This window comes from Porites lutea, chromosome 5 (assembly GCF_958299795.1).
Source record: "Porites lutea chromosome 5, jaPorLute2.1, whole genome shotgun sequence".
NCBI classification, from domain to species: domain Eukaryota; kingdom Metazoa; phylum Cnidaria; class Anthozoa; order Scleractinia; family Poritidae; genus Porites; species Porites lutea.
This window is the reverse complement of record NC_133205.1, coordinates 6,203,515-6,230,701: the sequence shown is the minus strand read 5'-3', so window position 1 is coordinate 6,230,701 and position 27,187 is coordinate 6,203,515. Positions and strand designations below refer to the sequence as shown.

The window sequence follows — 27,187 nt, the reverse complement described above, 5'->3', positions numbered from 1 at the left end:
TTTTTACTTCAGGTTAACTTAAGGCTATTTTCGCACGCGGCATAATTAAGATTGATTAACATGTTTCGCCTTTCTCAAAGCTCAAGAAACCGCAAGTAGCTGCAAGTCGGCTAAGTCGATCATAAGGATGGTTTTCAAGTCGTTTGAAATTTTCTTGAATCGCTTTAATGAGATGCAAAGTCAATTTACTTGAGATTTTACTTAGTCCTTCACACACGAATTTTTGGTTAAGGAAAACTTAGCAGCTCTTAAGTTTTACTTAACAGCCTAGTGTAAAGACAACCAATGCTTACGTAAAATTTTGGAGTGACCAACAAAGACAGTTATGGTATGTTAAGGTATTTTCTGGAGTGGTCAATTCACGCAAGAACTTCCAGCAACCTGTGCGGATTTTTTGCATGACAGATTTGAACGAGGGTGGTAAAACGATTAACATTGCATATTAACTTGTTTGGCAGCAATGCTGCAAAACAAGTTGCACGTTTTCATTGCCCAAATTTTTATCTAGTCTCTTTGAAAGTTTCGGTCGTCTTTATAGGCGAGCACCCTCTCTCTGCGAGAAGCATGACCTTAGAGAGAAGCCTGGAACTAGAAGAATTTGTCCCATAATTCTTTGGAGTATTTGTTTTCAACATGGCGGCTATTTCGGAAATGCAACTTGTCTGGGAGAGCCTTCAGCTTTTTGGGAACCCTACTTCTGTTAAAATAACTAATTCACGGGATCGAGATCTTGAAAACACTTAACCACTACTGTATTAAGTGACCTTGGAAATGTCCCAAGAGCATGGTAAGCTGCATGGGGAGGCGTTTGGCTTACAAGTGGAACAGAAACATCACAGAAAGAAGAAGAAAAGAAGAAGAGAAAATGGTTACGATGATGAAAGGCAAGATGGAAATGAATTAAGAAAGAAAAAGAAAGAGAATAAGCAAGCGCGGGATGATGTAGCTGAGACATTGAATAAGTCTAAAAACAATTTTAAATCAGGCAAAGGAGATTATGAAACTGATGAAAGTGAAGCAACATTGAAGACATTAAATAAAGCAAAGAAGAGGCATCTCGTAGATGATCTGGAGCAAGGTGGCTCAGATGCTGAAAAACAACACAAAAGATTGAGACTTGATCCATTAGTCGTATCAAAAAATGGTGATAATAAGGAGAAAAGGAAACCAAAGGCGTCTTTTAGTAATCATGTACAGGTTGATTTGCAGACAACAACTAAACATAAGTTGCAGCAAAATAAGAATAGCAGAGACAAGTTCCATCAGATGGATGAAAAAGCAGAAAGTGACAATGTGTATGATTACCTTGAGCCAAGTGTGTTGGACATATCAAGTAGTGGTTGTTCATTTATAGATAATGTTGTAGGGTCAGGATCTGAAAAAGAAAGGGAGAGTAGAAAGAAGAAGAAGAAAAAGAAGGACAAGGAGAAAGAGAAAAACAAAACAGCGACTATTTTAACTGAAGACGTAGATACTAATCACAACACAGAAACATTGCCAACTCATATTTACATGGACATGGTGAAATCGTCTCCTAGAAATCAGGATAAAGAGAGCATTTCTTGTAATCAAGTGGCTAAAAACAAGCATGGTTGCCGTGAACAAGGTATGTTAAAATCAGGTGATGAAAGGTCTCTTCTTGACACCAGTAATGATGTGGAGCAAAGAAATAAAATGAATGGAAAGCGGATGAAGAAAAAGAAGAAGGGAAAGGAAGAAGAGAGCAATCAAAGGGAACAAGACGAGAGTGTTATGGATGTGACAGGTGTAAATAATAGAAATGAGGCCATCAACTCAAGAGCTGAGATGGTAGAGAATGTAGAGGATCCAAATGTTAAAGAAAAGCAGAAGAGGAAAAAGAAGAAGAGAAAGGAAGAAAAGGGCAACCACAGGGAACAAGACGAGAGTGTTATGGATATTACAGGTGTAAATAATAGAAATGAGGCCATCAACACAAGAGCTGAGATGGTAGAGAATGTGGAGGAGCCAAATGTTAAAGAAAAGCAGAAGAAGAAAAAAAAGAAGAGAAGGGAAGAAGAGAGCAATCATAGGGAACAAGACGTGAGTATTATGGATATGACAGGTGTAAATAATAGAAATGAGGCCATCAACACAAGAGCTGAGATGGTAGAGAATGTAGAGGATCCAAAAGTTAAAGAAAAGCAGAAGAAGGAAAAGAAGAAAAAAAGAAAGGTAGAAGAGAGAAGAAAAATGGGACAGGATTTGGCTATTAGTAATATACTCGATGAAAAAGAAGTCAGTAACTCAACAGCTGTGATGGCAGAAAGCATAGAAAAGCAAAAAGATAATGAAAAGTTGAGAGAGGCAATGGCCCATGCGGAGATAATTCATGAAACTTGGACTGTTCCCACGGAACGGCTAAAGGTTTTAAAAGAGAAAGGCAAGTACCGCACCAGTGATTGTGTTGTTGTTATAAAGTTTATTTATTTATTAGCTTTTTTTATTAGTATAGTAAGTAGTCTACACGTATTATCATTTTTTAACTTAGGAATCAAGGTAAAGACAGGCAAGTGGTCTTTGCAGGAACTCAGATTACTACAGTCAAATATGGATAAATTTCTGGAGGTAATACATAAAATAAGTACAAAAAATAAGTAATTTAATAAATTCACAAAATAACAATTTAGAGGTATCATATCCAATAAGTGGTTCTCTGGAGTACATACCCAGAGAAAAACCTCTTGGAGCAAGGAAGAAAACCAACAACAAACTCAACCCACATATTCAGGGCGGAAAAACGTTCTGCGCAAGCTTCTGCACATCCCCTATTGCAGGCTCAAGGTAGGCTTTTGTGTTTGTTGACTGTGTTTGGTTTGCGACTGTGTTTGTTTGTCACTAAGAGAGTTCTGACTGCGACTGAATGAAATGCACAAGGTGTGAATGTTTCCTTCTCGAAAAGCCTTTTTACCTTTGTGTTCATCGAAACTTGAGACTTGATCCCCTAGACGTGAGACTCGATCCTCGAAAGTTTCAAGAGTCGAGAATCGAATCTCACGTCTAGAGGATCGAGTCTCGAGTGACTGTCAACTTACTTTTGAGCGGCACTGTGAGTCTGTTTGTTTTGGTCATAAGGCAATATTCAGTTCAGATGCTTGTAAAAAGCAAATTAATGAAAAGAGAATAAAATGCAGGTTACTGTTCCTTGATTACTTGTAGCAACCATTTTTTTTTGTTTCTGCCAGACGTATGAACTGCCAGATCCAGTTAGAATTCTTCTTCGCTCAGGTACAGACAGGGAAGATAGAAAATTCTGGAAGCGCTTTGGTCGTCAAAACGAATTTTACAAAGAGCTTGGTGAGTCAAATGTGTACAGTCAGGGTGCAAAGAAAATTATTTTTACAGCTTGCCATTTGGGCAAGCTGAAGCTAGCATTTACTAGCCCAGAGACCATTTCAACTAGTCCCAAAAGCTTTTTGACAAGCAGAATTGATTTTACAGTTCTTTTTTGCTCAAATTCCTTAAAAAACAGCACTTACCCGTCGGGCAGGTTAAGAATGAAAATCACTCGCTTGATAGCAAAATCCACTACCCATGGGCTATCGGACACTACTTTCTTTGCATGCTGACAGTATTTTTTTATCACCATAGACGAGAACCAATTGCTGGTTTTCAGTGTCATGCCATTCAAAATAGATAAAAAAAAAATCAAAATGATTCGATAGATAAAGTCCAGAATCTGGGAAAGGAAAGGAGGTAAATATACAAAGACCCTCACCAAGATTTGGGTTGAAGGAATAATTCGTATACGAGATATCCGAGGAAATGTTTTACCTAAATTTATAGAGCTTTGTATGGAGACGCCATGCTGGAGCTCATCTGGAAGAGCTCCAACACGGCGGATGGAAATCAACAGAAACATCTGTTACCGGACCGAGTTTTGCTACAAAAGCATGAATTTACTCCTAGAGGAACTCATAAACATTAAAGTAAAACTTTTTCTAATACTTCAACTGTTTAGATAGCAAAATTCCTCGAAAAAAGTCACTTTTTTAACCTAAATGACAGCTCTCTCGGCCGTCGTGTAAATGCTGCGTCACGCAAAAGCTTAGAAATTGAAACGTACTCTATTACAAAACCAAGAAACCTTTTGAAGCAAAGATTGGTTTGAAAATTAGTTTACAGCTGCTCTAATACACCATGAAAGTAAACTCTCAGTAGGATGGATATTTTTATAGTTTGAATTTTAGTGACATCATGTGAAAACCAACAATAGTGCATGCAACACTCTAAAAATACTGTTACATTGTATTCATGAGCAATGTTATATTGTTTATGTCAATATTTTTCCCTGGATTAAGTATAGAGCAAAACATGACACTAAGATGAACCCCTTCAACAAAATAAACCAATTTCGTCTTTTTTCTCTATATCTTTAAGCAGGCCTGTAGCAAGCATAAAATGACTGGGGGGGGCTGAGCGAGTGGCCCACATTATCCCCCCCCCCTTGCTCCGGTCCATCGGTTAAAGCATACTTCTTAGTACATGTCAGATCACTACATTTGTCTACAATACTTTTGTTCGTGTCTCTAATTTTCCGTTTGTGTTGACTTTGACGAAATAGAGAACTTGTTTGGGATATCGTTCACAGAAAATTTGCCAAACAATTGCTTTCATTTTTCTTTCTCCCCAACGAAGTCATTAGCTACGTCTACAAGGGTCAGAGCATCTGTTCTATCCTTATGAACATGCAACATCATGAGGTTGTTCAGTCTAGAGTCTCCCGTTGTTGAGCGCAAATACGTCTTCACCCGCTTTAAAGCTGAAAATGATCTTTCACTAACGGCATTGGTTGCTGGCATGACATTTCCGGGTTGTTCTTTGATACGGATTGTTTCTTCGACTACACCAGGCTCTGTGTCACTGCTGCATGGTTTTACCCATGATAAACGTATTCCCTGCTTATTCTCAACTTGTTTGGATTTCTTTTTCGGCGGCTCTTGCGAAGACATTGTAAGACTTTCAATATAAACGCCCAAAAACCTAAGTTTTACTCTAGTACAGTAGTATATTTTACACTGGCGGACCTCTTAGGAAACCAATAAAGTTCAAGACGTCAAGTTCAGGGATTGTCATAGGTACATTTTGATCCATTTTGCTTCTGACTATTTTGATGCTTAATAAGCAAATATTTTAAAACTGTTGGTTGTTTTTGGGCAGAGCAAAAATACGATTTCCTTTATTCACACAATTCTAAATTGCACAGAAGAACAACAGTACATAATCTTACTATGATCGACAATACTTTGAAACTTTAGCTTCCATTGACAGCTGTCCATTTTAGTACAAAAATTCCACTTTTGTAGCAGAATTTAATTCAAGTCTGAAAATTTCTGGTGGGGGCTCGAGCCCCCCCTACCCCTCCCCCTGCTACGAGCCTGTCTTTTTTCTCGCAAATACAGTAGACGCACTAGATCGTCAACCAGCAATGTTAATAAATACATAATTAAGAAATGTAAAACTACTATGTACCAGAAATCCTTTCTCATTAGAACTAGTAGAATTTGGAATTGTTTAAGGAATAAATTAGACCTTAGCTTCCTTTAAATCGGTTATTTTTTAATTATTATAAGTTTGCGTTAGCTGTTTCCTATGATTGTGAAGACCCACGTTCGTTGAAGTCTATCTGTTAAAATGTAATAGTGCTCGTCCCTTGTCTCGTCAAATAACTTGTTGTATGTAGCCGATTTTTTTCTTGTATCGCTGTGTTTTTTTAATATTTCTTTTTTTTATTCTTTTTATTAGTATCCTGGCCCACTGTAATTGGCCACAGCTGTTGTGGTGTCCCCGCCAATGTTCTTTCTATTTGTTTGTTTGTTTGTTTTTTTTTGGTGAAGCTAATAAAAAATAAAATACTTAATGATAATATTGAAGAGTTGACATTCAATAAGGTGATCTTGATTTGGGCAGACCTGAACATGAAGGTGATAATAACAATTTTTTTTTCCAATTTTTTTTACTCTAGGAAGAGGTATACTGAGACCACTGAACACTATCTACAAATGTGCAACGAGAATTTATGATGAATCAAATTACGTTGGAAAGTTAGTGTGATCATTAGTTAATAGTTTTCATTGTCATCACTTTATGGTAGAAAGGCTTGCAGTGTAGGTCTCTTGAGAGGGCCATACAATGGAGCCTCGTCTCATAGCCACTCTGGTTTCTATACAATAACCATTTTATTAAAACCACATTCCTTTTTGCCCACTTTTTATGCCCCAAGAGTGACCAAAATCAATTTTCTCCCAACAATATCCTTTCATAGTCAAACGAAAAGGTTTTGAGAATTAGTAAAGTCATCACCAAAGAAAAAATGCTTTAATTTTTCATCAAATTCTCTCGGGTAACTCTTCAAGGAAATGTATGAAGATCAGGCTGGGGAATTTGTATTTGATATTGGGGATGAAAGGGTGAAAAATACTCAATGATTCTCCTATCTGAAAGCCTTGTTAGTATGACCCTTGAGTGACATCCTCACAAAATATTGCTTTTCTGGAAGAATTAGTCAACAGATCTCTGAGGCTGAATAGTAATGACACAGTCTTAGTGAGTAGGTGGCCTGAGCAACAATGATGGAATGTCAAAAAACAAGGGTGTTGTAGTCGTATATCATACATTTTGGTACATTTTTTGACTCTGCTGTGCAAATACAACTCGAAAATCCCTGATGTGACATTTTGTACTTAGAGGAAGTGAACACAGGACCATGAAACTGCCTGTCTCTTTTTGAATGTGGATGAAAAATTCAACTCCAGGAAAATTCACATACATTTGACATGAGCGAGGCTAAATAAATGTATTATGTTAAAATTTGAAGGAACACCAATTCTATTTTTCAGTGACACTTTCACAGTTGTGGTCTTCTTGCTAGCTTAAGCTCCCTAATTTTTAAAAGAAAGACACTTCTGTCATCTCAACCTGACATCTGACAGCCTCAAAATTTGCCCTTCACATTAGAACATGTTAAAGATATTTTTAAATAACCAGCCCACAAAATTATGGATTCACTAGTGACCTAACAGATGCTCTTTGTATTAATAATAACTATCATTAATTTTTATCAGATACTCTGAAGAAGAAGTCAGAGAACTGAAAAGGTGAGACTATGTTAGTTTACTTGCAAAAAATGTGAGAAGTCAAGAAAAAAAAAACGGTTCACTCTCATCCTTGCCACAAGTGAATCTGAAAGAGTTATTTTCCCTGGTAGGAAAGTCTGCTTTTCGGGGCTGACCAAACATGACTTTTTCAACCCCTGTACTTGAATTTGGTGGATAGTGCTTTGCACTCTTTGCCCAACAGGAGCCGGGACACTTATTTACACTAGTGTTTTTCTTATTAAGGTTACATACAGTGCATGGTGCAGACTGGGTTACTATTGGCCAGTTATTGGGCAGGAGCCGGATGTCTGTAAACCGCAAATACTCAAAGCTGCCAACCACTGAAGGTTAGTACAGAACTACCCATAATGGAATTACCTCAGGAGGGCATGGTACTCCATCATATACCCCTCTGGAGCCTCATGTTCTCAAAAATTTCTTTTAGTCTATTTTCATTGGGCTTTGAAAACAGACCTTCTATTCGTTTTGAAGCTTAGGACATTGTTTTGTCCATTCATTTAGTAGAGACCTTTAGATTCTAAGATAAGGGCTGTCTCTTACGAGGCGGGGGGCAGGGGATTTACCGCGGCTACCTAAGAACATGCCTCCTGGCGACTTTCATAGGAAAATGAAATAAAAATAGAACCAAAGAAATCCCTATCTGTCTTATTCCTCACCTACTTGTTGTATTTACCCAGCAATTTGAAATCTTAGTGACATTCCCGCTAAGATGATGACTACGAGTGCAGGAATTTCCTCAGTGTTATGTAGTGTATGCACGGGAACCAGTGTCACGGGAAAATGTGATAGTTGTCATCATTCTACTACAAGTTTTAGCGAAAAATGTCCAACATGTAATAGTGGCAACACTGGTTATCAAATGTTTAACAGAAGTTTTATCATTTTGGGATTGAGAGAGGGCTTAACCCCCTTCAATAAAAATAACAGTTCCAATCTTTCTGGTAAAAAAAAAGAAGTGAAATGAAGCTTTTTGGGGTATCTTTTTCTAAGGATGTGCGAAAAAACTTTTAGTTAAATCTTGTCCCCCTCATCTTCGAATCTAAAGATCTCTATTGTTTTGTAAACGAATCAAAAAACTTGTTCTGAGAGCTTTGTGGTGCTCGATCCTTACCTCATACTTTGTTTACATCTTCCATGGCATTATGTCTTATATGAAGTCATTCTGAATTTTTATATTTTGTAAGATGGAGAAATCTAACCCCAGAAAGCTGAGATAAAATTCCGAACTTTAGGTGAGAAACGAACTCACGACCCTCTGAGTTCTAGTTCGGAGGCTCTAACCACTGAGCTTCTGGAGGCTATATGGCGAGCAGGGTCGAAATTTAATTATAATTACACAGGGCTGTGGCTAAAATTTCAAGTTTCTGGGTAAATGCAATTAGTAGGAGGGGAACTGTACAGCTACGAAGTTCTTTTGGCTCTATTTTCCTTTGTTTCCTATAAGAGTAGCTGGGGTTTACACTCATAGTAGCCAAATCCCTGGCCCCGGCTCTTACAGTGACAGTCCTGAATTACACCAGTCACCGTTTTCTCCTTATTAGGCGGTAACTGGTAAAGTTTACCGCTTGAAGCAACACTTTCCGTGACTTTTGTTACTAAATTGTCCCTAACAGCAAAGGCAACCTTCATTCGTAAAACTCTTTGTCTTGAGGTGTTTAAAATAATTTTCGGTCAATTGGTTGACAGGATTCTTGAAAATAAAAGCCGTCATGAACGCGAAGCCCCTCCCCTCGCATGAGAGTGTGCCTCTGGTGTATATTTTTGGCCTTACCGGTCAAGAATGGTCCCTTACTTGCTGAGCTAAAATTTAAGGAGAACTGTGAAGTCATGGAGGACTGTATCGGGGACTTGCGCAAAATCGGCGTACACAGGGTGGTTAGGAATCTTTTTTATGACCTTGTGATTCCATTACTTTTGGTAAAATATATTTCAAATTATTATTTTGGTACTCTCCTTGTTGAAGGGAAGGGTTTGTATAGGGGTACACCATTATGAGTACATGTGTATGTCACCTTAGTCTTATGTGTCATTGTAACTGCGTCCCCCTCACGCACCTCATTTTTCGCTGTGAGGCGAGCACGAAATGCGAGCGATGGGTGACAAAACGTAAGGGGCTATGGGAAGGAGAAGAAGGAGAGGCGAGGCGCGTCTGGCCCGTTTTCTCCTTCCCGCCCTGGCCTCCTCTGAGCGTAAATTTTCATCGAAGAGACTTCTGGGTACGAGGGAGGTCATTGTGAAAGGTATGGTTTAAATAGCATATAGTTAGGCATTATGTGAGATTTTTTGAAAGGAAAACAGCAACAACAACAAATAACAAGGAGTGAAACGGTTTGTTTGTTTTTATTATTATTATTATTAGGTGGCAGAGGAACGTGGACAGAGGATGAGGTTAAATGCCTTAAAGAAGCAGTTTATCAAGTCACCAAAACAGCTGAAGATCAACCAGTACCATTCCATGGTATATACTGGCCTGATGTGGCAAAAATTGTGAAGACAAGGAACATTGAACAGTGTAGACGGAAGTGGTGAGTTTACACTAGCTTTTATCTGTTCTTTGGCTAACAGAATGAGTTGAAAAATGGGGGAGGCAAAATAAAGTGGGCACCATTTCTTCCATGATATTTTTTCTGGCAAGTTTTTGTTCTTTATTTGATATCACGTGCCACCTTGGGTTGCTATATGAACGGCAAGAATATGCTTAGGCTTAATTACCAGTCGCTTTCGGTAAATGATCCCGCGCTCAGGGACAAGACCGGACCCAAGATAGCAGCAAAAATCAAGCCTAAGATATGCCACCTTTACTAGATAATTTATATTTCTCCTTCTCACACCCAAAAGTGCCCAAAGTCAAAGTTTACCAAAAATTCCTAAGGTAATTTTTAAAAATGCAGAAACACAAATAGTATCATGTGAAAAGTATTACTGAAGAGGTTTCATTTAAATGGCCACACCATAGGATTTCATCCACAAAACAAGAGAGGTTTAACGTTCCAAAACGCTAAGAAATGGCCTTTTCTCCTTAATTCAGGTTAGAAAATCTTTCCTGGATGAACGATGAAGAGGAGAAAAAGTGGACAAAACAGAATGAGCTTCGACTTATCACAAGGTTTGTTAGGAAACATTTCTTGTTTGTGTACTGCAACCCTGGTGTGTGAGAGAAAATGTTGCGCCGCCGTTCTCTGTTGGGTTTTGGTTTTCTCCCTTAGGATTATTTTATTATTTTTGGTAGATTATACAACTCTGGTATAACCCAAGAATGCGATGTGGATTGGATGGAGGTGAAATCTGACTTCAAGAGGTGAGCTGAAACTTATATTGGACTAAACAATGATCATTTTGATGAGAATACTACAAATGTGGTTTTCTAATCTCTGCTAGCGATATAGTGTTAAGAAAATTGACGAAAATCTTTACTTTTTATTTTGCCGTATGCGTTTCCATCGCGGTAGTAGGGACTTTAAGCTTCAACGACGCAACGGCAACGAGGACGTCAAAGAAAAAAAAAACGCCAGGTTTAATATGCCAAACGACAACTTCGCGCGTGCATCACACTTTTTTGTACATTTCTTTGCCGTTTTTGCACCACTACGACGTGAAAATGCCTAATTTTGCGTTTTACGGGGAACGTAAACAAGCAACGACGAAATTTTACTTCTCCTTCTGAACTTGGATGCGGTCCCTTGGAATTCAACCTCATGAGGTTTCGTCAACATTTGACTAAGTAATTGGGTAGGAAATGGAATCAGAATCGCGATAAAGACTGAAAGAAAGCAATTTCACTTTTAAAGCGACGTTCTCGTTGCCTTCGCGGTTTTGGACCTTGAAGTTCCTATTATCTTCTTGTTGCCTAGTGCCTTGAAAATAAACTTTTACCTAAGGCGCGCTAGTAAATCAAACGGCCCGAAGGTTCTCAACAATATGATTTTACGTTTGTGTTCTACAATTTTAAAATAAATTCTGTTTTGGTCAAAGTTTAAGCTTGGCGTGCTCGCCAAAAAGGAAAATCGCAGGGGCTGACGGGAAGGAAAACACAACCTAATTCAGTATTCTGATTATCTATATCTGTATTCTGATTTAACATGGGTATTTGAGAAAAGCTGTTGTTTAGTTTTGTTTCTAAGTATTTCTGATTTTATGTTTCTTCATTCGTTCTTTAACGTGAGTTAACTACGTTTTTCAGCAATTATCCTCCTCAGTGGCTCCGAAAGAAATGGTTAGAAGTTAAAAGAAAAGCGCCAAACTATCACCAGATGGAGTTTGAAGGTACGTCAAATTGCAGATTCTCAGAATCTACTTAACGCCAAACTCCTGTGATAAAGTTTGCCAAGATGTCTCTTAGGTGATTAACTCTTCTGACATGAAAGTCCGTTACAGATAAAAATTGAAGAAAAAATGTCAAATTTTATTTTCTGAAATAGTCAAAAATAGATAGTATCTTGTGAAAGTACTGCTTAAGTGGTTTCATTTGAATGGTCACACCATAGGATTTCATCCAGGCACTCAACAGTTAGAATACTAAATAAATACATACTAAATAAATAGTACCATGTGAAAGTACTGCTGAAATGGTGTTATTTGATTTCGCCCACAGACTCAAATGTTAGAACTAATTTTAAAGTTCCTTCAGTTTCTTTCTACCCTTAACTGATATGGTAATCAAGTGATAGTTTCTTGAGCTCTCCTCCTCTGATTATAAGCTTTTCTTCTATAATCCCCCCAGTCCAGGAGCAGTAAAAAACAGATAAGCCTTCAGGAGCGGTTAACTCAGGGCGTTTAGTGTATCTAAACGTTTTCTGTTTCTTCATCGTCTGTTTCTGTAGATATTTTGGACTATCTGTACCATGTATATGGCAAGACCTTGAGAGCTCAACTGGAAGCCGAGGCTTCCACATCCAGCAACGATGCCAGTTAGAACCCGGTTAAGTATAAATTCTCATGAGGCGACGTTTTTTTACTTCTTTTATTGTGCATATATCTCTCTCTTATGTTTACGATTTTTAATGTTAACCGGGCGTGAAGCGACAGCCTTCCTGTATTTCTCTCGTGAAAATAAAGTCAGTCAATTTGTGGCACTTTTGTCAGGCGATTTCGCTTTCAGTCTTCAATTTTACACTATGTACACAGTATGCTGACTTGTCAGCATCAGAAAGTCCTGAGGGATGGCGTAAGTAGTATTTTCATTTCATATTTTTCTGGCATTCTTCTAACTCCGCTGATCCAACTGAGGTGGTACAATTTACACCCGTGCCCAATCAACGTCAATTAGTACAAATCGACGTCAATTAGTAAGGTACAGTACAGTTGCGGATTCAGACCCTCAGATTAGGGGGTGAGGGGTCTCCAAAAAAATTTTTTCGGCCCTTCGGGCCTCAGTTTTGTCTAAAAATAAGAAGAAGGCAGGCCCCCCCAGGCCCCTCCCCTGGATCCGCCACAGCAGTAAATAAACAGTATACGGACAGAATTGAATTTTCTTATCATCTGGTACAGTAATACCCCAAATCCTCTATAATTAAGCAAGCCCTCTCTCTCTAATAAGCCCTCCCTTTTCAAGGGAAGTTAATAAGCCCCCCCCCCCCCCCCTCCTTCCCTCCCCTTAATTTTTGTTCACTAATAAATGATAAACTGTATTAATCAATCTGGACTGCAAAACTTCATGTGGACTTACCGGAATCCGGGAAAATTTTGCTTATGGAATTCGGAATCCTGGGTTGTGGAGTCCAGGTCAAGGAATCCGAAATCCCACTAACGATTGGAATCCATAATCCAAGTTCTACCGACAAGTACTGGAATCCAGTACCTGGAATCCGGAATCCACAGCATGGAATCCAGAATCCAAGACTATCCTGGATTGCCTTTAATACATGGGGCGATGGACTGATCCGGGAAAGCTTTAAGGTTAATTAAGCTCCAGGATGGTTTATTCACGTGCTGGAAGTTCGGATTTGTTTTTGATCCTCGGTTGCATGACCTCCTACTTCTTGTCCTTGGACTTTTCGGCTTTGTATTCTAGTTCTCTATGGAGAACTGGCTCTCTCCTCCGTAGACTGGGTTGGGGTCATCAATAAGTTTTTCGGGATCCGGGATTTCCCTTCCCGGCAGTTGGGTTGCGAAAAACAACCATCGGGATTACGGGATTGAACGAAATTTTGGGTCGGGATTACGGGATCGAAGAACCCTATTGGGAACCTCCCTGGGTATCCTAATAAAATTACCCCCGTCTCCAGCCTAGTCCCTAGGCGTTCTCGGCGCGGTTAATCCTGGACTCTACCGTTAGCCGTGACGTCACCGAGAGAGACTCGCCGACTCGTTAAGCCGACTCGAGACTCGTTCTCTCGCCCGCTCTTTCCCAGACTTCGGGCGGACAACGGGTCAAGAGAGAACACTTAGGGGACTAGGCTGCCCCTTCTCTATAAAGCTCCCCTTCAAATGTGTTTGAAGTAATTAAATAAGCCCCTCAGGGGGCTTAATAGAGGATTTACGATACCCAAAGCCTGTTCGTTACCGCTTACAAGTTTGTGTTAGTTCAAAGAGACTTTGTCTGATTCCCTGACATCTCCAAACATAAATTCCCGGATTGATACAGCTGTTCAGTAGAACTACAGTCTCAGCAATTGGATAAATCACGTGATATAAAAGATCTTTCCTGGCGACACCTGCTTGATCCACTATAGTAGCACACAGAGTCGGCGCGAAGCAAAGAAACAACGTTCCAGCGACAAAGGCCACAGTTTTTGAAGCTTTTCCTTCGTTCGACTGCATCCGAGTTGGTGGAGAACCCGATGTTGACGTGTTGTGTGACATTTCGACGTTCACCTGTGCGTTACATCGTTTAACAAGTCTAAATATCCTGAAGTACACAAAAGACGTTACTACAAAGTTGGTAACTATTATCAACGATATAACTCCCGTCTCTTGATTGCTGTTTATACCGAATAAAAAGCGCACGACCAGTAATACTGTAATCGATACACACCACGAAGTGACAGCCAGTGCGATAACTCGTTTGGTATTCACCTTTTCAATGTAACGATATGGATAAAACACCGCCATATATCTTTCCAGTGATATCAATATAAGCGTTAGGAACGACATACATATGCATATTACCCCTAAAAACGAATAGATAAGGAGCTGGACGCATGGGAAGTCGTGTGGTATTGCAGCGAGCTTGCTTGCTTGATATACAACATAGCAAGGTTGAACGAATAATCCCACAAGCAAATCTGTGAAAGCTAGACACAATATCGATGTGTTTGCTACATTTCTAAGGTCCGTTTTCCTAAGTACAGCCGCGAAGACCAAGAGGTTTCCAGTGACTGTGATAGGACAAAGTAGACCATTGATGATACACAAGAGAATTGACACCACTCGAAACATCACAGAAGGAGTAAAGGGCACCATTTTAAGACCCAATGATACAGTGTGTTCACAAACAAACTTGTCGGATTGTTCAGTGCCATTACTTGAAAGAAATCCTGATTTCATTTTGAGTTCGTGTATTCGCAAGGAAAACGCCTCGGTGTTAAAAGACGAAACTATCATGTACTTGATACAGTCAGAGACGGTCAATGCGGAAGCCATTTATTTATGCAGCCGACACTGCTGAACTGCGTGTGACAGCTGTCAATCATTCAGCACCAAAAGTACACACTCGTCGGGGTCCTCGAACCAAGAGCGCTCATTCATCCGGTGATTTAATCGACTCAACTATTTACTTTGGGATAAAAACCGGACAGATGCGACATAGTAAGTAAACAAGAAGAAAGAAACGTACGCCTGCTAAAATATTATTTTAGCTTGCTTTGTCTTGGCAGATTTTGGGTCAACAGAAAAAGATGCGCTAAGAGCTATACCAGCCCTTCTAAGGCTCATACAGAAATTTTAATTACTTTTCTTTCGTTTTTCAAAAATAATCGCCGGTTAATTTAATTATCAATAACAATGTACAACATTTTGGTTTGATATTCGCCAGAATGGGGTATGCTAATCCATCTTATCCGCAGCTAATAATTAAAATCAAACTTGTCGGATTGTTCAGTGCCATTACTTGAAAGAAATCCTGATTTCATGCTGAGTTCGTGTATTCGCAAGGAAAACGCCTCGGTATTAAAAAAATGCGGACGTATTAAAACGACCAAAGCGAAAATAAGACGGGCGTAACTTGGGAAAGGGGGAGGTGGCGGCGAGAAAAATGCCCTGTCTCTCCCCAGCCCCCGCGCGTTTTTCGCATTTCTTTTTACTGAACGACTTTTCACCACTATCTCGGAGCCTGGAACAGGCTATGCTGAACGGAGGCGGTCCATGTGGAACCATTTGTTTAACAAAATGCAGTTGACACTGCTAAACTGTATGTGACAGCCGTCAATCATTCAGTACTGAAACACTCATTTCAGTTCTCGAACCAAAGAGCGCTGTTTCATCCGGTGATTGATGAATCGAATCGACTTAACTGTATTTACTTTTGGATAAAAACCAGACAGGTGGGGCATAGCAAGTAAACAAGAACAAAAAACACACGTCTGCTAAAATTTCTATTTTAGCTTGCTCTGCCTTGGCAGATTTTGGGTCAACAGAAAAAGATGCGCTCCAGGATGTATAGCCTGTGTACAGCCGCCCCTCCCCTCAATTGAGGGGAGGGGCGGCTGTACACAGGCTACGGGATGTACAGAAATTTTAATTACTTTTTCGTTTCTCAGAAATGATCGCCGGTAGTCAATAAACTTTCTATAAAGAATGTTTCACTTTTTTGTTTGATATTCGGCAGAATGGGGTGGTTTTAATGCTCATCCCATCTTATTCGCAGCTAATAATAATTACAATGTGCTCCACGCCGACTGATCTAGATCTAAATCAAACTGAAAATGTTAAAGGTACAATCAAAATAGAAATAGAGACAATTTATGATCTCTATTTTCAGTCTGGTACACCTATCTCTTTTTAAAAAATACTGTATCGACTAGCTTGATGAAAAAATCTTTTCCGCCTACAAATCTGCCATCGTTGTTCTTCTTGAGCCTGAAAGTCGCTTCATGTTTGTTTGACATACGATATATGACATAAAGTGTACAGAGTTTTAACTTAGAAAAGTTGTAAATATTGAAATTTCAAAGATCTTAGTGAACCTGGTAAAGTAATTTCCTTTAAATCTCGTCCGGTGGTTCACAGGCAGCCCAAGCTCATTACATGAACGCCGACGTGACTCTTGCTTGCGAGCGGTGTTGTGTTACAAACAGTTATTTACAAAGGCTTGTATGGGATGTAAAAGGTTTTTTTTAAAAGAGAGAAACAATGTTATGTTGTTAAATAAAATCGACTTACCTTATTGCCTTGTTGTATTTTTTGTTGTTTACCCGCGTCTCTGACCGTTTTGAAGCGTTTTCGGCGAGTTAGCGCTATTTTGGTGTTCCACTGCGCACGCCAAAATAGCGCTAACTCGCCGAAAACGCTTAAAAACGGCCTGAGACGCGGGTAAACAACAAAGAATACAAAAAGTCAAGAAGGTAAGTCGAAACGTCCCCAGCGGCGAAGAGCGAGGAGAAACGGATGTTTTCGCAGGCTAAGTACAAAATTAAATGACTGGAAGTTGAATGTGTGATTAATGTTTAACGTGACCCGTGACTACAATTAAACCAGTCACGCGAAACTCCATGCGGTCCATATTCAATCATGTACTACTACATACGCTGGCTATACACGTTTCTTCGTACACTAATCTGGTACTTCCTTCAATTTCCTCGGTCCCTCATTCAACCCGAGGAAGTTATTGGTAGGTCAGAGAACCCATTGAGCTTGCAGCGGCTGAAGTGTCATGTTTTCAAGGACCTTTTAGCTCTTCAGCACGAAGCAAAACTCGGCAACAAAGCTCCAAACTGCGAAGTTAAAACTTTGGAGGGCGCTTCTTGTAATCTGTTGGACTTCATGAAGGCTGGTCGACCTCTAGTTCTGAATTTTGGTAGTTGCACTTGAGATCTTTTCATTGAAGACTTGCAAGACTTCAAGGAGATCGTGAAGGATTTTGATGACGTGGCGGATTTCCTGATCGTTTACACGGAGGAGGCGCATCCGATTGAAGGTTGGAGAATAAGGGTAAGATCCTTTGATAGTTTGAGTCTGTATAGAAATGGTCTTAACACAAAGGGTTTGTTCAAGGTGAGTGCTCGTCTTTTCCTTCTTCTCTGCGAACTGTGGTAACCTCCCGGCGTTGAACCTTTCCTGAGTTAAAGTTGTTCAAATTCCTCCGGGACGGGGGAAGCCCGGGGGGGGGGGGGGTACTCCCATACATTACCTATACGGGTATGTGCCGCCCAACGGGGTCGTGATTTTAAAGCCCCTGGTTTAGAAAGGGGTATCCATTTCAGAGGCGTTTTCTAGAACGGGGTATAATATTTCGAACGCATGAAAGCTCCAGTTTTGTAAGCAGCCATTTGAAATTATTCAAGGACAGATTACTTTTAAAAATACGGCTCAATGCGTTACTGAAGCAAAGTGTTATACTCTTGTTGCACCCTAGAACGGAGTATCAAAAATTGGCCCATTTCTAGAACGGGGTATCAGTTTTAGGGCGAATTCTAGAATGGGGTATAAAAAATTGGCCCATTTCTAGGATGGGGTATAAATTTTAGGGGAATTTTTTTTTAGAACGGGGTGCCAATCTGGAGTCCCGGGTGGCACATACCCACCCAAAAAATACCCAAGTGCCCCCCCCCCCCCCAGGGGGGGGGGGTCCCATATAAAAGTGACAGGGATGCTTGTCGTATCGCTTAGGTGTTTAAATTGCAGATTTGGTCTCACTTAAGGCTGGTTTTCTGTAGCAACGGAGTTGGAGTAGGAGTCGTAATCAGAAGCGTAGAGCTTATATGATCTAATGAAAACCAGGTTGTCGGAGTCAGGAGCAAAAGCAGAATAACTTAGAAACAATCACAGAGTGTGGGAATGTGCATCGTGATTGGTTTATCCATCTGCTTCTGCTTCCGACTCCGACAATCTGGTTTTCACTAGATCATAAGTGGAATGTAAGCGACAGAGTTATAATTGGAGTCGGGAGAACAAATGGAAACGTTCTGATTCTTCTGACGTGTTTTGACTCCGATTCCGTAATGCTTTTGACTCCATGCACTCAGGACTCCGATTTTTGATTTTCACTAGGTCATTTTGCTCTTATGACTCCGTTTGCAACTCTGACTCTGACTCCGACTCCGTCACTAGTGAAAATGAGCCTTTAGGGTCTTTGGGATGGAAAGTCAGTATACTTGCCCATTCAGGAACTGCTTAGAGCTGTGCATAAAGAACTCTCCTTGGGATTTTTATGCACATGCCAAAAATGGTAATGAATGCTACAAATATTCTTGAGAAGAAAGGTATCTTTGATAGGGATACATTGCACAGGTTTTTAGGCCCTTTTTGTCTCCTTCAATGTGATGATGAAGTTCTTGAAATGAAAAAAACTTTTTTAAAAATGCCCCACCCCACCCACATAGTGTCATATTGCTCCACCTAATAACAATGACTGTTGACAATTTCTTGTCCCCACAGGGCTCATCAACAAGTCAAATACTAGGGGGTGTTTGTTTCATAGACTCCTGTTGGAAGTTTCTGTCTTGCAAAGCTGGGTGGTAATACCGATACATCATACCCGGCCCAGCTTTGTTTGTTTAATTGTTTGTTAGTTTATGGTGACATGTCAGTGCAAAATGGCAACCAGACTGGAAAAACTGAAAACCATACTGGCTACCAGTCCAAAAACCCACTTATATCAAGTTTAGGAAAAACTGTAGAGGACAACAAGTACAATTTGTAGCAAAACTGAGTTTAAGCCAACCTTGATTGGAAAGTGCCAAAACGTTGTCAAATAATTTACTTCATGCACATTTGCATTAAATTTCTCTTTGTTACTTATTCTTCATAAGGATAATTATGAAATCAAGGAGCACAGAAGCATGGAGGATCGTTTACAGGCTGCTCAGATGTTAGCATCGCTAGACCCCTTGGTACCTATTGTTGTTGATCCTCTTGATAATCAAGCTCTTACTGCATATGCGTCCTTTCCTGAGAGGCTTTATATTGTACAAGATGGTAGAATAGCATATGAGGGACGTGTTGGACCTGTGGGGTATGATCTCAAGGAGCTTCGACATTGGTTAAATGGTTGGAAAGGACAGCTAAATGTCAGTCCATAGTCATCTAATTGTAACAATGCAGGTCAAAATGTCAGTGAAATAATTTGAACATGCCTTCTACATACATTAGTATCGTAAACTGCTGCTTGTAAGCCCCCGTGGGCTTATATACATGTATCTTTTTAACGGGTCTTAGGAGGGCTTATAAACACAGGGGCTTAAATATCCGAGGGGGCTTATAACTTGAACAGAAAAAGTACTTCAAGACAAGCTATAGCCGTGCTGATCAAAATATGGTTTGCATTTAACTTTTATAATTTACTGGTTTTTAATTAAGCTTCAAAGTGTTCATAATAGATGGTAGATAGGTCTATAAGTGAGGGGGCTTATAAGTGGAGGGGGCTTATAAGTTGAGGGGTCTTATAAGTGGAGGGGGCTTCTAAGCAGCAGTTTATGGTATTTCCCTACCCCTGGGCCGGTGTACTCCCATAAGTAAGCTGTAAAACCTCAAGATGAAATCCATCAGGAAATCGAGTAATTTTAATTTTCAGTGGACGAAAACCTTGTACCAGAATAATTTAAACAATATTGGTGGTGGAGTACATTGTGTCACTGATGTTGGGGGATGTTTTTAAGGAAGTTTAGTATAGGACAGGGTTTAAGGAAATCAAAGAGTTAATAGTCTTGAGTATAAAATTAATTTCTTGAAACTCCACAGTAGAAAGGGAACCAAAAGTTAAATAGGGGGCAGGTCGAGTATGAATTTTTAGTATCTAGTTTGAAAAGTACAGTGAGTGCACTATCAGCTTAAGTTTGCTGAGTCTTATCTTACATCCACCAGGCAATGAACGCGATAAAGCTTATGTTCTACATACACCTAACAGTGGCGGATCCAGGGCAGGGGCCTGCCCCCCCTTAATTTTGGACCAAACTGAGGCCCGAAGGGCCGAAAAATATGTGGGGGGGGACTGCCTCCCCCCCTCATCTCAAGGTCTGGATCCAGCACTGCCTAAGCATGGGGAAAGGTGACGTAGAAAGCCAAAAGCGCCCTACGATATCTAAAATTACATGCATCATCTAACTTTCCCCTTCCTTGGTTCCATTTGTGAGTACAGTACTGTTGATCCTCCATTTGGTGGCCACCCTTGGGTTAAACGGCAACTGGCGGATATATAATATTGTCCCACATGCTGCATCTAAAAGCCGCAATTGATGTGCACCCCTTATATCAATTTTTTGTACTGTGTAAACCTGTAAGACAATGATGTATCATTTTCTTGTCTGATTCTTCTTATGACAACTGAAGGATAAACTCATGAAGAAGGCCTTTCAGTTTGATACCCAAGTGCCAGACAGGAGGGAGAATATGTCTTTACACAACTATACATACATCGCTGGTGGTTTCAATAAAAATGGTACCCCAACACTTTTGGACAAAGTTGACAATTGATGTCTGTTAGAAATACTCGGGGTTATCTCTTGTTCGTGCTTCTCAATTCCTACATTTTAACTGTCTCATTTCCTTGCCCTGTTTTATCTCGAGTAATGTTGTGGCATGCTGCAAAAAGCTTTCTTACATGTATCTCCTTCCTTAACAGCGACTATAATATTGTTAAACTTTACAAAACTAATGTTTGAAACATCTTTGCTTCCTTCTGTTTTTTTTGGCCTGGAGAGGGGGGGGGGGGGGGTGGGGAGGGGGGTCAGCACTTCCTTATTTGGCCTAAACGGGTATGTACCGCTAAACAAGGTGTGGTTTCTAGGATCTTGAGTCTTAAAAAGGGTAATACAACTTCACCATTTAGCATCTATGTCATCTAGAACAATTGTCTTTCTGCACTAGAAGCCTTGGACAATTGATCGACAAGGTGTAAAAGTTAAAGGTGCCATCTAGTTTATGTCAGCACTTATTGGGGGATCGCCCTGGAGGGTTTCTGAAGAAATTGTGAATGGTTTTAAGCCCATATAATTCATATACAGTTTTTAGAGAGAGAGAGAGAAAAGGTCACCCTTCCATATGACGTACATTGCGACATTGCGGATTAGTTTTCTTGCAGCGCGGGAGGCGGCGGGGCTTATTATTCAACAAAGCGTAAAAAGCGCTCTCATTCTCTTTGAAACACGTTCTTTGCTTGAAAGTGAGCCACACCTGTGCACTTGGGACTGGTGTATATTAATTAGGAGCCTCGTGCGAGTTAGCGGAGAGGCCTTGGAACGAATTTGACGTGTGTTGGGTAATGTCTACGGTACCTCGTCCAGGGGCGAGGCCATGTCTCGAGGACCCTCCAAGGGGCGTTGGCTGTCCGGCCGGCTCCGTCCCAAGAATCCCGCTGTGCTCGAGATAAACCCTCTGGCCTCATGGTATTAAAGCGCTGTAGTTGTTACCGCGAAAGAGATATCGAGGCAATATTTCAGTGGGCTGGAATGTGGGGTTTCAGCGAAATTAAAGGTAGGAAATTCAATTTGTACCCATGTATCACGACCCTCTTATCACCCCACTCTAACACACGAAACGTCAGTGACTGATTATAGCGACTTTGGAGTGTTTTTTAGAGCATTCAAACAATTTGAGAGTAGATTATGGTGTGATGTTAAAGTTAAAGGTGGATAAGAAGTTTATCGCAGAGACTCAATGGGTAAAGAAAAGTGCGAGCTGGTAAATAGATTTGCGGTGATCAATCTAAAACCGGCTTGGAATTCATCAACGAATACTAAATAAGTATAATAAAAATGTAGCTTATCGTTGGCGGGTTTATTGCTATAGTTAATTTGGACTGTAAGAGACTAAAAGGGCAAAAAATGCCAAGAAAAACTTCACCCGAAAAAAAGATAATTTTGTAGGGAGCAACGCGAGGAGAGAAGCGTAAGTGTACCATTACGATGAACGCGTCTGTCCTTTTGTCCATTTATGCCGTTCTCAACTAGTCAAATTATTGTTTTCCTTATCTTTAAAGACTGCAAATTAATTGGGAGCAAACAGACCCTCGCAAAGTGGTGACGAAACGTATATCCCGTTCGACAGAGAAGCTATGCTTATTCGAAGAATTCGAAAGTGCACTCTGGCACTCAGAGATCATTCCAAACTATTAAACTAGTAGATTTTCCTGATTCATCCACTTAAGTCGTCGGTGAAAAGATATATTTCGCACTTGAAGTGCTTTCAGGTGTTTCAGGCGAAAAGTCTCAGTGCTGCCCACTTGGCGAACATTTCGAAATAAATGACCTCCATCTGGTATGACGGAATCGAACGTTCCAATTTGTTGACTGAAAATTCATCAGTGTCAAAAGGGTGATGTAAGGCAGCCAAAATAACTTTGAAATTCTTCTCCCTCATGATTGATCCGTGAAAGGTGTATTGTTACCCTCATAAAAACAAAAACAACTAGAAACTGGAAAAATACTGGATCCCTGAAAAGGTTAATTTCGTGGAAATAAATAGACAGCTTTACAGGAATGAACGTGGTTGCAGTAAGTCAGTGACTTTCACTTTTACACGTACTGGGTTCAGAAAGAATAGTTTCTATCCGTTTTCTTAGCTTGTTACCCTTTTTATGCCTTTTAAGGAAAAAAGCTCTTAGAACGACCAGCGTCCAGTTTCTCCTTGAAAATATCACTGCTTAATCAAACAGTTTAAGAGCGATGAAAGGAAAGATCTGTGAGCTAGTGTGAAAAAGAGGTCTTAGTAGACTAGCAAATTCTGTTCATCTCCAGTTTTAAATGAATATAGAGAACACTTTGGAGAATAAACAGGCTTGAAAGGACTTAGAGGGTTAACCTTTAGATTACGAGATAATGGAGGACTACGAGTATTATACATGTAATTCGCGGACATGAGACAATTTATTTGTACTGTGTAGCATGAAAGTTTTGCGGGTTCTAATTTTTGCGAATTTTGCGGATTGACCTCGATCCCCAAAAATTAGTTCCCGCAGAAAAAAAAACGCAAAATAAAACGCCGCAAAAATTTACTCCCTTCAGTCAAATTAAAAACTCTGCTTTTAATGGAATTGTTGTGTATGGTAGGGATAGGCTTTTGCTTTGTTTTGCTGTTGTTCAGTCCCTTTGTGCAGTAAGATATTACAGTGATTACCGTGTTATTCTCCATTTAATATGTAAGTAGCGTGAACTTTGACTCAACATACCGTAAAATAAAAGTTGAAAATACCATATTAAGGTTTCTTCCACTTAAATACTCTGCTACTTGAACAGAGAATCGCAAAAATTAGTTCCCACCAGAAGAATACTCTGCTACTTGAACAGAGAATCGCAAAAATTAGTTCCCACCAGAAATTTCAGTCATCTCGAACCGCAAAAATTTGTTCCCGCAAACCACAAAAAATCGCCAATCCGCAAAATAAAACTTCCGCAAAATTTTCATGCTACTCGGTAACCCATATTTACCTCCAGTTTGATTTGTTATCGGGTCAGGAACAGAGTAAGTCGCTTTCCACTTGTCAGAACTGACCCTTCTTGACGAGGGGCTTATATTCCGAAGGGCTTAACAACGGAGGGAGATTTGCGTTTTAAAATCGATTGGGCTAGCCTTACAGATGCAAGTAAATTTACCGTTTTTGCTATGTTTTACTTTGTATTTGAAGCTTATTTGAGGGCAATTTCCAAGTACAAGCCCCCCCCGGGGGGGGGCTTATATTTGGAGGGCGATTTAACGGAGGGTTTTTTTCGTTACCGGTTTGGGGGGCTTATATTTGAAGGGGCTTATACATGGCGGGTTTATTTTCGTAATTTTACGGTATCTGGACTCAGAGCTCAAAGGCCCAAATTCTAGTTGAACCCATCTCCATCTTGCAGACTTTTCCATCATAATTAGGTGGAAACTACAGGCTGACTTTCGATTATGGGCATTTAATTCTTTTAGTTCTTGAGGTACCAAACATCATAGTCTACGGGACTTGAGGAGAAAAAGGTTAACCGCATGTAGGCAAGTCATATAATCGCAGTTGTCTCATGATTTATTCAGCATTCAATCACTCAGCTCGGCGGCATAAATCGCAACAATCCAAGTTTACCAAAAGACTCAAATTATATTTACGTTCTTTTAACATTAATCATTCAATGCCATCAAAAATAGTAGGCAGTAAGACTTTTTTTTAAAACTTATTCTTGTTTGGCCATGACGCACTTCCTATTGACGTCCACACGCATATATAATATGGGAAAATATGCCCTTTTTTAAAAAAAATAGTACCGTTTGAAAAAGATTAGTCAGGCTGTCTACCACCTCAGTTCATGATTTCCGTTATTGTTGAAAATTTTCCAGTCCACTCAGCAAGACGAGCAAAGGTGACACTTAAAAAGTGGTTCTTCCTGGGTTTTACGTGGCCTTTGAGGAGGTGTTTACTTAGCAGATTAGTACCCACAACAAAGCGAATTCTGTCTCATGTTCAAATGGAATCCAACTTCGAACCAAAAACGCAGATCGTGGAAGTTAAGTTTTTGCGTTCTGAGGATAATTTCTGTGAGTGCTGAGTCTTTAACAGGCCGCGATGCTGCCATCAATGAAACGTTAACCTTGCCATGTAAAAATCGCGATCGTGCCTCGAACTAAATTCTACTTAACCTCAACAACGGAAAACATTAATAAGTTATTCCTGTTACCTTTTATTAACTCTAAAAAAACGCCATGGCCAACGCAAACTTAGAAGTCAAACACGTTCGTCAAGTATCCTGTGTTTTGAATGCTGCTGCTGCCGTGGGATTTGCGGATGATAGTACATGAAAAACCTGACTAAAGCAAGGATCTCGGAAATGTAAATTGATGCCTTGACTTAAGCTTCTGTTCGAGTTTTCCTTTTTTCCCAAGAACTGCTAGAGATTGGAATCAGCTCCTCCCCAATATACCTCGTATTTTTGAAGAATTTAAGAACTACAATACCTTAGTTCAGGAGCCCATAACCCTACTTTATTTTCATTCTACTTATTGTTGCATGTAATTTTTACTTTTATATGTTGTTAGTAGTTGGTGTGTTGCCTAACTGGCTTTTACCAACCTAAGCGAGATGATGAAGATGATCACACGCAAGAAGACTGGGCTACCTGTGGTCGCCTGCTCCATTCCTCACTGTCGGGCATTTGATAGGACCAGCTAACACTGGCAAATGGACCCGATCTGTTTTGTCTGATCCTTTAAGCAAAGTTTATCGCGAAAATGATATGACAGATTTGTTTTGAGATGCCGTGTCTGCATCCCAAAGGAACAAAAGATCATTATGTAAAGAACTACAAAAAAAAAAAGCGAAATCGTTTTGTTACTAGAGCATTTACTGAACTCAAAATGCTTTCAATAACAGCCCAATTTTGGAAGCTCTCGCTCATGAATAACCTTTTTGGCAGCGAAATTAATTGCATGGTGAACAGATTGGCTACATGATTTGTCTTAAGTAGAGTATTTATTCCAGCCATTGTTTTTCCTATATTTAGTACAAACAAACACTGCTGAAAGGCTGTTTGATCAGCAAAAAAAGCCTGCAAGGTTTCTGAAACCCCCGCCCGTGGACTTCACTCATCCGGGGCGTTACTCCCTTAATTATAGTTTCCTTATAGGTATGCGCCGCCTCAGAGGGTATGTTTTTTGGCGCCCTTTTGGTCTGAAAACGGGTACAGCCTTTGCCTATTTTGGTCTGAACTTGGTCTAGACTATTCCTCTTCATTGAATTTTTTCGGGGTCACTATTTGCAGCAAAAACTGGTAGCTTTCACAAAACAATGAACCATGTGACTCCGCCTAACCATAACATTTTTCGGTGGTTTTACAGTGTAGATTCATCAAATCAGTGTTCAGTCAGTTTAGATAACATTGTCAGTTCAGGCGTTTACAGAATTCTCGAGATTAAACTGTTCTCAGAAAGTTGTCACTTTTGGGCCGGTTTTCGTGCGTTAACTGCTGTGAGTTGTTGTTTGTCGTCTTTTTTCTCGGTTGCTTTGTTGTTTATTTGTTCCGTGACACTTCATCACAGCAGTTGTTTACAGACCTTTGTTTTCCTTTCTATGGTATTTTTTTACCACCACAAGTCATTGCCCACTTCCGCATACAACTGCAGCTCAAGTTCGCTAATCATTATATTAATACTTAGTTTAGTCGTTTTTCATTAGTCATTCCCGAAGACATTGATAATACTTGTTTTAAAGTTATCTTAATTGCATTCAACATGCTGCGGTGGTCACTCCTTTTTGACTAGCGGTTTTCTTTTTTCACAGCTTTGTTTCAATTGTCCTGATTGTCATCAACTACAGATTCGACAAGTACCCAACATTCCTAACGTACTCAAGGTTTTTAACCCTATTGCTTTATCTGTCTTACGTAGTCGTGAGGACATCAAAAGTTCTTTTGAGTTGAAAAATATATATATACATAGGTGGCGAAAGAGCTGCTCAACAGCGATCTCGAGCTATCACTTTCTGCAGAGCGATCATACCTCATGATGTTGTCTGGTCTATCTGCAGCTGAGATCTCAGGTGCCTGGGCGGAGAGTAAGACGTCTTCAGTGGTGCGCCGGTAGAATAAAATGCTGGCTTGTTTAGTAACATTACCTGACAATAACACTTGATTTATGGTTCTCAGGATATTTTTTTCTGTGTAGAGAAAATTATTTAATCTATACAGGAGCCAGTAGTAGTCTCTGAAAATAAACAGAATGAAAGAGAATGTGTCTAATTGACACACTTTTAAAACAATGTATAGAGCGCTAACTATTAACTAATAAAACCATTAACATACGCCTATAACCAGACCCTATGCTTGTTGCCTTAAGGCCTTGCACGATTGATTCTGTATTGAAACTAGGAAACGGTGGTAACTTTATTTAAAGTCTTGCCCTGCCTAGATTAGCATTTTAGCTATTTGCAGGACATAAAATTGTAAACTTTATATTTCTTGAAATAAATACATTGTTGTTGTTGGCCCAGATCTTTTCACGCC

At 39.9% G+C, this 27,187-nt stretch overlaps 2 protein-coding genes and 1 long non-coding RNA gene across 3 annotated transcripts; 2 read left to right on the top strand and 1 right to left on the bottom strand.

The window, feature by feature from the left end:
• Positions 1 to 630: 630 nt before the first annotated feature.
• Positions 631 to 12,464, top strand: LOC140937218 (uncharacterized). Its single transcript, XM_073386753.1, has 11 exons — positions 631 to 2,401; positions 2,510 to 2,586; positions 3,204 to 3,315; positions 5,984 to 6,062; positions 7,083 to 7,115; positions 7,359 to 7,462; positions 9,496 to 9,661; positions 10,165 to 10,242; positions 10,366 to 10,434; positions 11,317 to 11,399; positions 11,957 to 12,464. Exons 1-11 carry the CDS (start codon positions 772 to 774, stop codon positions 12,046 to 12,048), a joined length of 2,523 nt encoding a protein of 840 aa, XP_073242854.1. The 5' UTR covers positions 631 to 771; the 3' UTR covers positions 12,049 to 12,464.
• A 1,101-nt stretch (positions 12,465 to 13,565) lies between these two features.
• LOC140938551 (histamine H2 receptor-like) lies at positions 13,566 to 14,700 on the bottom strand. The gene has a single exon (XM_073388038.1). The coding sequence runs from the start codon at positions 14,676 to 14,678 to the stop codon at positions 13,635 to 13,637; it is 1,044 nt and encodes a 347-aa protein (XP_073244139.1). The 5' UTR covers positions 14,679 to 14,700; the 3' UTR covers positions 13,566 to 13,634.
• Positions 14,701 to 16,587: 1,887 nt separating this feature from the next.
• LOC140938831 (uncharacterized) lies at positions 16,588 to 20,690 on the top strand. Its single transcript, XR_012165569.1, has 2 exons — positions 16,588 to 17,222; positions 19,043 to 20,690. It is a non-coding gene; the product is annotated as an uncharacterized lncRNA (long non-coding RNA).
• The last annotated feature ends 6,497 nt before the right edge of the window (positions 20,691 to 27,187 follow it).